The sequence below is a fragment of the Xenopus tropicalis genome, chromosome 5 (assembly GCF_000004195.4).
Source record: "Xenopus tropicalis strain Nigerian chromosome 5, UCB_Xtro_10.0, whole genome shotgun sequence".
NCBI classification, from domain to species: Eukaryota; Metazoa; Chordata; class Amphibia; order Anura; family Pipidae; genus Xenopus; species Xenopus tropicalis.
Window position 1 is genome coordinate 52,598,658 of NC_030681.2, and position 13,704 is coordinate 52,612,361.

The 13,704-nt window shown below is 38.3% G+C and overlaps 2 protein-coding genes across 5 annotated transcripts in view; both read left to right on the forward strand.

The window, feature by feature from the left end:
* The first annotated feature begins 265 nt into the window (after positions 1–265).
* gtf2h5 (general transcription factor IIH subunit 5) lies at positions 266–12,062 on the forward strand. Of its 4 annotated transcripts, XM_031901732.1 has the most exons (4): positions 266–355; positions 4,463–4,598; positions 6,298–6,492; positions 11,972–12,062. In XM_031901732.1, the coding sequence occupies exons 2-3, from the start codon at positions 4,564–4,566 to the stop codon at positions 6,476–6,478; spliced, it is 216 nt and encodes a 71-aa protein (XP_031757592.1). In that variant the 5' UTR covers positions 266–355; positions 4,463–4,563; the 3' UTR covers positions 6,479–6,492; positions 11,972–12,062.
* The window catches only part of serac1 (serine active site containing 1), a 44,327-nt gene continuing 30,898 nt past the window's right edge, over positions 276–13,704 (forward strand). The window contains exons 1-3 of the mRNA XM_031902304.1: positions 276–355; positions 11,972–12,069; positions 13,190–13,226. Of these exons, the coding sequence (XP_031758164.1) occupies positions 11,979–12,069; positions 13,190–13,226 (128 nt within the window). The 5' untranslated portion in view covers positions 276–355; positions 11,972–11,978. The remainder of the gene's footprint in view (positions 356–11,971; positions 12,070–13,189; positions 13,227–13,704) is intronic.

Consider the following 13,704-nt stretch of genomic DNA (forward strand, 5'->3'; position numbering starts at 1 on the left):
TTAAAGGACAATCAGTAGGCTTATTCTGGGATAGAACATACACTATATTTCATTTTCAGGTATTTATTCTTTATTTTTAAGCTGGCACGCATTATATTACAATACTGTAAATCATGCAAAGATCAGTATGACTGTGAAATTCGGGTTTGCAAGTATCTTGTCTAACTACACCACTAAAAACACCCTACTGCTCCACATACAGATCCAGTTGCTTCTTCAACGCATGTGCGAAGTTTGTCTTTGGAACAGAGTTTGTTTCTCCGTCGCATAGATGACGTAAGGGAAAAGAGCCGAGGAAAGCAGGAAGTATCAGTGAGCAGTGTGAGGTTGCTAGCGGAGCGGAAAAGACTCAAGGGTAAGGCTGTTAGGGTATATGGTTTGGTTATAAGTTCACGCAAATGTTAGGGAGAATTCGCGGGTCACTATCTCAGCCTCAGTAGATTGCGTTATATGTGTCAAACTACGGGAGAGCTGGTGCTGAATTACCCTTGTTTAAAAAATGACTTCTTTTTCTTCTAATATTGGGCCACATTATCCGTCCAGAGTAATAGTACTCGTTGAAAAATGAAATGATGACAACTAATACAATATGGCAAGAAAGAGTTCGCCATTTATTGCTCTCTCAGGCATAAGGCAGACTCTGTTTCACAGTAGTGCAAGGCTTTCATCTAAGCTCAAGAGAAGCATTTCTATATAAATAGTGGATTAGTTATTTATTGTCTCATTATTACAACTGCGCCACTTAGGGTAGCAACTGGCTGCAGGGTTGTTCACCTTCACATAAATGCAGTTGTCAGGGCAGATTAGGCCATTCGATGCAAATATGTAATGTATCTCTTTTAAAAAAAATCTCTAGTTTTTGCAAAAATGCCTTTCCTCCTGTTGATTAAGTTTACAAAAAGTACAAGGTTGTTTGCGATCAGAGACAGGGTTGTCAGGTTGGCAAGCTTTGCACCAAATTAGGCTACACTTTTTGAGCTATTCTATTTTTCATATTTTTTTTCTCTGTGCATATTGCAGTATTTGTGGCCTATTTTTTAAATGGCTTTTGGCAGATTTATGCTAGTTTTTTAAGTTTGGTAAGTATAGATTGTGTGTGCTGGGTTTTCTTGGAAGGGTTGAACTTGATGGACTCTGGCCTTTTTTCAACCCTATGCAACTATGTATCTATGTAATTTTGGCTGGTTTTGAAAATTAGACCTTGCAACCCTAATCAGACTACCAGTTTGCTATGGATGAAAATACTGGTGCTTCTGTTGTGTTACTGCCTAATGGCCTACTGCCAAATGAGCCTTGGTAAATAAAAGTTAAGCTCACATTGATATTGCACTTTTGGCTATGGCTTTACTTCTTGCACGCAATTACTGTGTGTGGTGTTAACAGGAGCCCTGTGCCCCCCGCTGACTAGGGGGGAGCAGGTATACTTTATACTTGCCGTGCCTCCATCCAGGGTAGGGACAGGTTGAACTGTAACACCCCTCCCTGGGAAACTCTGTACAGTCCTCCTTGTATATGGACTCCCTGCAACTTCCGGGACCTTGCCCCCCTTAGGGTGGTTGCTTACCAGGCAGTTGAGGATCCAATCCTTGAGGAATTAACCACTGGAAGTGCTGATTAACCAGATGAACTTGTTTACTGTATTCACACAGAGTACGTATGTATGTATCTCTTTATTTATAAAGTGCTACTTATGTACGCAGCGCTGTACAGTAGAATACATTAATACAAACAGGGGCTTATTAAGATAATAGATAAATACACAGTATAACAATAAATACAAGATACAGTTGCAATAACTTAAGAGTCAAAGACACAAGAGGATAGAGGTCCCTGCCCCATAGAGTTTACAATCTAGATCACAGAGTATCCAGTAGTATGACATGCAGGTTCATGTACTTCTTACTTCTCTCAAGAGACCCTCTCACTTAGGCTTATTCTCCTGTACTCCCGCAAGAGATCCTTTCTTAGGAGTTCTCCCTGGTACTCATGCCAGAAGACTCTCTCTTAGGGCTCTCCCCGGTACTCCCACCAAGAGACACTCCCTTGGACTCTCCCCGGTACTCATGCCAAGAATACCCTAACTCATGTCTTTGAACCTTATGTGATACCGTCCACAAGCAAGTTTTCAGCAGTGGGAGTAATGAAAATTCTTGTTTTTAAGGGAGCCAATTTACAATCTGCCTAAGGACTTTGAAGGGGCATTTACAACAACTATACAGAACGCATGTTTTTTGTGTTAATAGATTGAGGAACTTGCTTTCTTCCACTAGAAACAGAACGTTTTCACTATAAAGGGGTCTATATTGCTAATATTGCTAATTGAATAAAGTCCTGCTGGTACCACAAGACAACAGTGGCATGGCAAGTGGTTTTATACCTAAAGTGTGGTTGTGTGTGCAAACATGATTCCATTTTGCATTTATTGTAGATTTTGTTCAATGTTTTGCATTCTATTTGGTGTATAGACAACATAGTCGGGGATATCTGCCAAGTTTCTCACATTAATAAATTGACATTTTCCTACATTACTGGTATTAGTGTGACTGTTACATCCCTAATTTTGTGTGGGTTTTTTTTTTTTCTTCTTTTGAATTTGAATACTAACTACATGTTCATTCATACTGTAATTGGTTAAATAAATGGTTGATGTGTTCCCTTAAAACTGTATTTTGTATTTACTGTGCTTTACAAAATTAAATAAATGAAAAGTTTATATTCTTTAAGTTGTATTTTTTATGATGGATTTCAGTGTACAATTTAGTTTACCACTTGGCCTGACCTTAACTTGATACTGACTTGTACTTTGTTTTCTGTCCCAACACCAGCTGTTTTGTTTCTCCTTTACTTTTATAGACCTTCAGAGGGATAATGGCCAGTAGTCATCTTTCAGTGCATTTGGCCCTTCCCTTGCTTCTAAAGAAATTCTAAGCCTTTGTTCAATTTTATATTTACAAGGGAAAATCCTAGAAACTATCAGCTAATATCCTGTTGGGCAGGGTGAAGAGTAGAGGGGAAATCACTTGGCAAATTACATGGACATTGTCTGGCAGTATGTATCTAATTTGAGAGTGTGTTAAATATTCTATTAGTTTCCATAAGTGTCTGGCTCATAAAACCATTTGGCGTAAATATGCTGCCTTTTAGATATAAATTGATGCATTTATTTTCGACATGTCTATTTTTTTCAAGAATGTAGCAGCAAAAGAAAAAAGAATGGGAAGCAAGCTAATAATACTGATATCTTTAAAGGGGTGCTGTCATGGGTTTCATGGTGTATATTTTAATACTGGTTTGCAGTGTATTCTTAGAAATAATTTATTCAGCTATTTATATTTTCAAACTAATTTGTAAATACGCTGCCATCTCACTTTGTTATGCATTATCCCGTGCTTAGAAAAACAGTTTGGGTGTCAAGACCCATTACCTCTTACAATGTATAATGTATCTGGGGCTAAAGTGTTCTCTGCCTCTTACTGTATTTAATGTATTTGGGGTGTTTGTGCACTGTGCATCTCATTGTATTATATATTTATCACTGTATAATGTTGGGATATTGTTCTTGGAAGGCAAATGGTTCTTCAAAAGGCAATCCTCCACTGCACCTTCTGCATCAGCCATGGTGCTTTTCATTTGATGATATCAAAAGCAGATAGGGGTGTTTTTAAATTATGTGTAATTGATGCATTTGAAAACAGCATGTTTCCCTATAAAGGAATCCCTTTAAAATACATTAAAGGAGAAGGAAAGGTAAAAACTAAGTAAGCTTTATCAGAAAGGTCACAGAACCCCTGCACAGTCCTCTATCAAAAGAAACACATGATTTCTTGTCTCCTTTTTTGTAAACATGTTGTTGGGGTATCTGACTTCCTCTCTGGTGATTCTGGTGGCCAGAGTCTGCTTCTTCCTTCCCGTAAGAATGCTGAGAACTCCTTCCCCCCTCCTTTCGGAATGTGTGATCTGAGTTATAATGGCACCTGCTGTCTTAAGTAAATGGAGAAAGCTTCTAGGGCTCTTTACTTAGGTATGGCAGTGCTTTCTGCAGAATAAATATAGTGTTCTAGGTGGCACTAATGTGGTGAATGTATTGGCAGTAAAATGCCAAAATGACTTTCCTTCTCCTTTAAATATGTAAGAGGCAGTGAAAACTTTAGTCCCAAATACATTATGTATAGTAAAAGGAACTGGGTCTTCAGATCCCAGCTGTTTTTATAGCAATCAAACCATGGGCTCATGGGACATATTTTCCACCAGTGTTTTTCAGCCAACAGGAAAGTTTTTCAATCCTGTGAGAAGCATGTAATTAGTTTTAATGAAAATCATCCTATCGCCGCTGGTGCTTTTCATTAGAACTAATGATGGGCTCCTTGGCAGAGTTCATGTAATGATTAAGGGTGTAATATATGCAGACAGTTGCTAAGTGCAAGCATTTTTTTTCTGAAACAAGAACTACTTTTTATTTTAGATCTGGTATTCATTAGCAGTCATATCTTATTGCCAGGAATTGATCTAAACAAAGCAAAAAGCGCAAAAACTTCATGCAGTTTAACCACCCACGTGTAAAAAATGGTGAATGTCCTTAAAGGAGTCCTTGTGGAATGGTGAGTATTTCATAATTAAATGTTTATTCAGCGATTCATTTCATTAGCCTGCTACTTTTTCATCTGCTCCAGTGTTCTTCTCAGAAAATGTTTCCAGCCTTCAGGAGATATATATGTATAGATAATCACAAGAGATCACCACTTGCTATTGAGGGAGAGCTGGAAACACCTACAGTTTCTTGGGTGGGCGAGTGACACATCAAAGAGGTGGTAGTAGAGTCGGGCGGCTTACAGAAAATGCTGGAATGGAATGTGTCTGTTCCTGCATTCCCCTGTGGTGGAACACAAGAAAGAACCACTGCAGGGAAATGCAGGAACAGACGCTCGTGAGAACAAGCCCTAAGGTTTTTGCAAATTTTAGGGTGAAGGCACACAGAGCTACTAGTAGCCGTGAAAAAGTAGCTGAAAAATACCCTGCCATAGACAATACTGAGAATTGCCTCTACTAAAACACATGTAGAGACAATTATCAGTAAATAATCAGCATTGTCTATTGTAGCAGCTGTGACAAGTAGCTGCTACTAGTAGCTCTGTGTGTCGTCACCCTCAGGGCAGTGGCACACGAGAAGATTAGTCTCGTCGCGACAAATCTTTGTTACCGTGGGTGACTCCCACGGTCATCTCCCTGCAATGCTATCCCACTGGCAAGAATGTAAATCGCTGGTGGGATGGCATACGCGTCGCTATGATTTCCCGAAGTGATAAAAAAAAAATATAACAATAAAATTGTAGTCTCACAGAGTAAATGGTTTTTGGTTGTTGGGGTCAGTTACCCCCCACCACACAGACACACACACACACACACACACACACTTAAAGGCTTAAAGTTAAAGAAGGCAAGAGCACCCTTACTTGTAATTTTTTGGTGTAATGGACAGAAACTTGGACCTGTGCCTATATGGAGGCTTCTGATATGCAGCTTTTTTATGTTTTCTGCATATGATTTACAATTTCAGCGCAGATAAGGTGCTGACATAGTTAATACGTTTTATATTTGTCCCGAAAATTACCTTTGCAGAGATAAGGAAGGACTTATTGCCAGATAAACCATTTAGTCTAGAAACCCTCTTCATTTTAGAAAATTTAGAGAAATAGACAGGATTCTTGGTCAACATTTTCAAAGTATATGCTTGAGTATCACAAATGATCTAGTCATCTCTGCATCTCTAGGTAGATAACTTGGTCATAATGAAATTGTTTATACTTGTAAATGTTGATAATTCCTCTAATATAAGATTTGTATTAGAGAATTGGGATAGAATTGTAAAAAAAAAATAAAATAAAAATATATATTTTTAAAAGCCAAATGGAACTCAAACTGCCATGTTTGCAGCTTCCAAGTTTGGCTGCATCTCACTTTCGTTGGCTGTGTGACTTCCAGGTTGGATGGTGCTGCCAACCAGCGTTGATAATGTAAGTGACTATGGCCAAACACAGTGCTGTCAACGCCACTGTACAGCTCTTCACATCAGGAGCTTCTACTAGAGAGTTACATTTGGAGCTGTGTTATATGCAAATAAATATAACCCCACTATTGCCTTTTGCCTGGCTGATTCTCCTGAAAAATGTGCATTGACTAACATTTTAGTTATGAGTCACCTTTTTAACTCCAGTTCTGGATCTTATTACATGAGTTGGATATCTTTTGGTTTATGCCTGCTACGTGTAGTCTTCTAATATGTTTTTTTTTTCTCTGCAGTGATCCGGCAATGAAGCAATTTCTCCTATACTTGGATGAGACCAATGCCTTAGGAAAGAAGTTCATTATCCAAGACCTGGATGACACCCATGTTTTTATCTTGGCTGAAGTAGTTGCTATACTGCAGGAGAAAGTTGGAGAGCTGATGGACCAGAACTCTTTTCCAGTCACACAGAAATAAGGATGCTAATAATAGTTATGTATTGAAGGTTTTGGCACAGACTTCTCCAGATGTGAATTTTCAGTTTATAGTTTATCAAGAAACTTGTACAGTAACATTTACTATTACTTGACAATTTTTTACCATGTTGTAGGTAACTATAACAGATTTTCAGGTTAAGGCATAACCCATTTTTTGGATACAAATAAAACAATGGTTTTGATAAGTATTTCTTGTTTTGGAAACCATTTTTATTAATTTATGTCTATAAAGGTCTCATTCTATGCTTGCATGAAAGAGTAGAATTCAGAATACTTATGGGAACTTTTCTAGCTAGTCCCTTTTTGCTTTATGGCTCAGATTCTGCATATATACAGTGGATATAAAAAGTCTACACACCCCTGAAAAAAATGTCAGGTTCCTGTGCTGTACAAAAATGAGACAAAGATAAATCATTTCAGAACTTTTTCCACTTTTAATGTGACCTATAAACTGTACCACTCAATTGAAACAAACCTGAAATCTTTTAGGTGGAGCGAAGAAAACCAAAAAAAATAAAATCATGTGGTTGCATAAGTGTGCACACCCTTAAACTAATACTTTGTTGAAGCACCTTTTGATTTTATTAGAGCACTTTTTTTTGGGTATGAGTCTATCAGCATGGCACATTTTGACTTTGCAAGATTTGCCCACTCTTCTTTGCAGAAACACTCCACATCAGATTGCGAGGGCATCTCCTGTGCACAGCCCTCTTCAGATCACCCCTAAGATTTTCAATCAGATTCAGGTCTGGGCTCTGGCTGGGCCATTCCAAAACTTTAATCTTCTTCCGATGAAGCCATTCCTTTGTTGATTTGGATGTATGCTTTGGGTCGTTGTCATGCTGAAAGATGAAGTTCCTCCTCATGTTCAGCTTTCTAGCTGAAGCCTGAAGGTTTTGTGCCAATATTGACTGGTATTTGGAACTGTTCATAATTCCCTCTATCTTAACTAAGGGCCCAGTTCCTGCTGAAGATAAACAGCCCCAAAGCATGATGCTGCCACCACCCTGCTTCACTGTGGGTATGGTGTTCTTTTGGTGATGTGCAGTATTGTTTTTACGCCAAACATATTTTTTGGAATTATGGCCAAAAAGTTCAACCTTGGTTTCATCAGACCATAACACCTTTTCCCACATGCTTTTGGGAGACTTCAGATGTGTTTTTTCAAAATGTAGCCTGGCTTGGATGTTTTTCTTCGTAAGAAAAGGCTTTCATCTTGCCACTCTCCCCCATAGCCCAGACATATCAAGAATACGGGACATGTCACATGTCCACACAGCCAGTACTTGCCAGATATTTCCACAGCTCCTTTAATGTTGCTGTAAGCCTCTTGGTTGCCTCCCTGACCAGTTTTCTTCTCGTCTTTTCATCAATTTTGGAGGAATGTCCAGTTCTTGTTAATGTCACTGTTGTGCCATATTTTCTCCACTTGATGATGTGGATACCACTGTGTTCCATGGTATATCTAATGCCTTGGAAATTCTTTTGTACTCTTCTCCTGACTGATATCTTTTAACAATGAGATCCCTCTGATGCTTTGGAAGCTCTCTGTGGACCATGGCTTTTGCTGTGGGATGTGACTAAAAAAATGTCAGGAAAGACCAACTAGAGCAGCTGAACTTTATTTGGGGTTAATCAGAGGCACTTTAAATGATGGCAGGTGTATGCTGACTCCTATTTAACATGATTTGAATGTGATTGCTTAATTCTGAACACAGCTACATCCCCAGTTAGAAGAGGGTGTGCACACTTATGCAACCACATTATTTTAGTTTTTTTGGTTTTCTTCCCTCCACGTAAAAGATTTCAGTTTGTTTTTCAATTGAGTGGTACAGATTATAGGTCACATTAAAGGTGGAAAGAGTTCTGAAATGATTTATCTTTGTCTCATTTTTGTACAGCACAGGAACCTGACATTTTACCAGGGGTGTGTAGACTTTTAATATCCACTGTATATATAGCATAGGAATTTGCAAGATCAGGGAAAGTTTGGTTCTGTTTTATTTACAAGACTTATTTACATTTACTATAGTCAGTGGCTTAACTGCCATACAGCAAACAAAACTGTTTAGTCTGCCTTATTGTTCCCCTCTCCATCCCCTTCCCCACTCGCCACAAATGAAGGGGCGTGTGTGGGGGGAAGTTGGCTGAAGAGGCGGTGCATTTGAAAAATAACATAACAATACAAGTATGGTGTCTGTTTTGGAATGGTTGGTTCTTAATAAGTAAAACACTTATTTATGTGTAATATGTGTGAATTTTATAGTTAATAAACAAAAACTGTGAGTTGTGCCTAAATTCACACATATTACACATAAATAAGTGTTTTACTTATTGCACCGCCTCTTCAACCAACTTCCCCCCACACACGCTCCTTCATTTGTGGCGAGTGGGGAAGGGGATGGAGAGGGGAACAATAAGGCAGACTACACAGTTTTGTTTGCTGTATAGCAGTTAAGCCACTGACTATAGTATAGTCCAATAAAAGGTGTGGCACAATGTCTGGGAAATGTCAGTTTTGTTTGCCATATGGCAGTTAAGCCACTGACTATACTATAGTCAGTGGCTTAACTGCCATACAGCAAACAAAACTGTTTAGTCTGCCTTATTGTTCCCCTCTCCATCCCCTTCCCCACTCGCCACAAATGAAGGAGCGTGTGTGGGGGGAAGTTGGTTGAAGAGGCGGTGCAATAAGTAAAACACTTATTTATGTGTAATATGTGTGAATTTAGGCAGGGTTAGTGAAACTGGTAAGAGGGAAAGGGGTATTTTCTTGTTACAAAGGGATTAGGAAAGGAATGGAATGAGGAATGACTTTAACTTTTTAAAAATTGCCTTTGTAAGAATTTACTTAAAAGGCAGACTTGGCAATACCTTTTCTATGGTAATAGGCAATCATATACTGGGTAGTTTTAAACACAACGCCATCTGTTTATTTCACAATTGAGGTTTCCAAGAGGGAAATAAGTTATAACAGTGCACAATAAAAGTAACAACAACAGTTTTTGTTTATTAACTAGAACAAAATGTAAAAAAAAATATTCAGAAGAAAAATCACATTCTTTATTCAAAAAGTCTTGTGTTTACATTCTCTGCTCTCTTGGCTTCGACAGAGCCAGCTGATTAACAGACCTGGAGGAGAATTGACTAGTTTTATAAGTCAGACCCAGAGAACCAAAACAAATAAACACTGCGTTAAATTGCAACTACATTTATAACTAACCACTGAAAATATGTAATTAGTGTATTGTAAAAAGTAGCTTAGAATGACATTGTCTTTCATTTTGAAATAAAATTGCATTTGGGCGGAGGACAGCTTTAGGTATAAAAAAGTATATTTTACCTTTATGGAAAAAAAATGTGTCTCTCTTCTGTAAATGGAAATCGGCAGCACTGTCAAAGACTTAAGGTCGCAAAGCAAGCGGATCTTCACCTGATATACCCACCTACGGGTGGGCGATATCAGGCTAATTCAATGAGCCTATGCGGTCCCTGATCCGACTAAAAATCAAACCTGCCTGATTGAGATCTGGCTGATTTCAGGCCAGTTATTGGTCGGGCAGGCCCGTCGCTAGTGCCAATACATGCGCCGATAAGCTGCTGAATCGTTCTAAGGGACCAATTTCGGTGGCTACAATGATTCTGTGTATGGCCACCTGTATGGAGTGCATTGCCCTGCATTGTACACAAGAAGATGAAGATTCTAACAATGAAATTATGTGCAGACACATAAACACAGGACTATAACTGAGTGTTCTATAGTTCAATGGGTGGGGGAATAAACAAAGACCCCACTTCCTATTTACTTTACATGGGTATTCCCTACAGGCACCCAGTGCAGTCAAGTTACAGAAGCTTATTGCAGAGTGTTTTCTGTGATAAGTGCCTGTCAGTTGACTGCACTGGGTGTTAGTAATAGTTAAATGAAAAGTATATTTTCAGAATACATACTTACACAACAGTTAACTTATATAATAATAAGAGATGACTTGGTATTTACATATCAGTAAATATAGGTTCCCCTTAAAATGTATTTTAAGAGTTATTTTATTGCTCTGGTTTTAAAGGAAAGTTAAGAGCCACGCCACTACCAAAAGTCATATTTCACTATATAAAGTACTTTTTAGTGAGTGGTCTTATATATGTTAAGTCTGGCTGAACATAATGGTTGTCTTAAGTTGGTAGGGCTCATTTGCAAATCAGCACACAATTACAGCATTATTGCAGGTGCCCTCTAAATGGCACGTGCAATAACTTGACTTCAATTTTACAGTACTGTGGCAAATTAATGCCTGTTTTGTTAAATCACACCAGATAGCAGATGCATTTTTTTTATTGCACTTGTATGTGTGTGTGAATGGCATTACTTCCAACACACAGAACCATTACCAGCAAAGCACTGGACATGGGACAGTTGTGACACACATGTATTTTTTTACCTTTAAATATCTCTGCACCTCCAACACCAGCATCATAGAAGACTAGGCAGGCTGGGGCTTGGCTTTGCCTACTGCCCTACTAGTGTATGTGCTGTTCTGATAACCACAACCATGCTTTGGAAAATCTTGCAAATAACCACTTTTAACCTGTTTATGTTTCGCTGGTGCCAAACTGAGCACTGCTGCTCTGTCAGCATATATTTAGATTTTAGGCTCATTTACCAACACTGCGCAAATCTTCATTTGGGCAGCAATCCCAATACAATTTGAGTAGCTTTGTTCTGCGAGCTGCATGTGTAGAACAATAAACAAAACCTTTTTATTGGTTGTCACAGTTTACTGTACTGTACTGTTTACTGTATACTGTATTTACTAATCATTGTATTGAGAATAACAAAAGGCCCAAAATGTGGTTACCAGATTGGGAAAGACCCCCCAATGTCCCCACGTGTACAACTGACCTCATTGCCTTTTTAATGTTATATATATATATATATATATATAAGATGTAGTTCACCTTGAAAGCAACTTTTATTATGATGTAGAGACTAAAATTCTAGGTCAATTTGCAGTTGGTCTTCACTTTTTATTTTAAGTGTTTTTTTACTTTTAACCTTTTGGATTTATAGCAGCTATATGGTTGCTAGGGTCCAGTATACCCTAGCAACCGGGCAGTGGTTTGAATGAGAGAAAATAATATGAATAGGGGAGGGCCTGAATAGAAAGATAAGAAATATAATATGTTAGCTATAACAGTTTTTTACTACCAGGGTCAGTGACCCCCATTTAAAAGATGAAAAGTGTCAAAAGAAGAAGGCAAATTATTCAAAAACTACTAGAGATAAAAAAAGAAGACCAGCCGAAAAGTTGCTAAGTATTATATAATTCCATTCTATAACATGCTAAAAGTTAACTTTTAAGGTGAACAATGCCTTTAAGAAAAAATATGTGTTACAGTGAAAACTTATGAGTTAGTGACCTAATTTAGTTTGTGTGTTATATATTTTAAATGGAGTTATTTTGTTCCTGTGCAGGTACAATATGCAAGTGGCAGCACCTTACCTGATGTGTTTTAGAAAGATTAGCAGCTCAGGCACTGCTTCAAGGCATGAAAGGAACTGGAAGGATATTAGTAAGTACAGCAGAGAAAACATAGCTTCATCGTTAAACACTTGGTTGTCAGCTAGGAACCAACATGTGGGGCCATGTACCTTCTGTATCAAAGCCCCTTGACTTTTTCACAGATCATTTTCATTTATACTATAAGCCATGATTTAATATGTTATTCTAATTTTTGTGGATGCGGCATGCAGTGAAAACTCCCAATTCTTGTTAAATGGCATTACTGCAAAGGTTTCAGAAAAAAGCCTGTTTAGCATTCTTGTCACTTCTTCTAGACCAGCCGTTTTACTTTGATGGTATCTAAGTAGGGGTGCTTCTGGCTGTAGAGTTACCCATTCACATCCCCACAATTTAATCTGCCTCACACTAGATTGTTTTTTCACCTGTGCATAAACACAAATGAAGAAACCGGTAAATGGAGTAGATCTGCGCCAATTCACTCCATGTGTTAAGTGCACTGTTGCAGTGTTATGTATTTTTTCACCAAAATCTTTTCGTACAAATGCACGCCCTTCGGGCTCCAGTAATTATTATTGAAACCTCATGTGAGATTCCTAACTCATGCTGGGTTTGGGGTCTGTTTATCTTGTCATTTGCTTTTTTTTCCCCAAGTTGACTTTTGTAAAAAAATAAAAAGTTCGGCACCTAAAAGCTGCTGCTGAACTTTTTGTTTTTTACAAAAGCCTGCATGGGGAAAATAGCAAAGTTGACAAAATAATCAAGCCCAAACCCATTATGAGTTTGGAAAGTCTCAATAAGGTTTTAGTAATGATTGCTCGACCTCCAAATGCTCAAACATAAACAAACATAAATAGGGCCCCTAGAGCGGATGGGTGTTGATAAACCACTCTGACTGGCTAGTGGGATATTAGCCCAAAGGAAAATTACACAGGTTATGTACAATGCCCTACACAGTAGGCAAAATACACATGCTAGGTCAGCCAAGGATCAACTAAGGAATGGATAGAACTGTTTTTATTGCTCCCACAGTTCTTTCTGTTACAGGTTGGCTAAAGGAACCCCAGAAACAATTTTGGTTTGCCATACCTGTAATATGTAAATGTGCAGCTGTTAGATATATACTATATTTGAATGTTGCCTTTTTATGTAACCTTTTTTTTTTCTTGTAGGAAATGTAGTTAGGATTACAGGATCATTGTTTCTGGGGTATGTATATACTCTTTATTTCATGTGTATAGTTGCACTAACGAACATATTCACATGACATGCTCATGGGGGGCCAGGGCTGTAGTTCAGTGTGGTACTGCCCTAGGCACCAGTTCTCCATCTTCCCATGTTAAGGTCTGAGCATACACTAATCATGCAAAAGAGAGGGCCACTCTGGCCGATTTAGCCCCCCCAAAAAATACAATAAAACATATATGCTGCTGAGGGCTTCCCCCTCGAACTACCACCCTAGGCATGGGCGTTTGGGTGCCTTTATGTAAACAAATGCTTGGGAGGCTAAGGAAAAGTGGACTCTGTAGATAGTTGTTTTTGAATCCTTTTAATTGGGCTCTAAACAGGCATTTATTTGATCAACTGAAAGTATATAAGTAAAAAAAAAAAAAAGTTTGTTTTTTTTTCTGTTGAGAACACTGATACTGTATTCATGAGAAATTCTACAATTATTGGCTCAATTAAG

Excerpts from the sequence above, each read along its gene's own strand:
- gtf2h5 (XM_031901732.1), top strand. The coding sequence starts at position 4,564 with ATGGTGAATGTCCTTAAAGGAGTCCTTGTGGAATG. Across the intron at positions 4,599-6,297 it reads AAAGGAGTCCTTGTGGAATG|TGATCCGGCAATGAAGCAAT; the intron begins GTGAGTATTTCA and ends TTTTCTCTGCAG.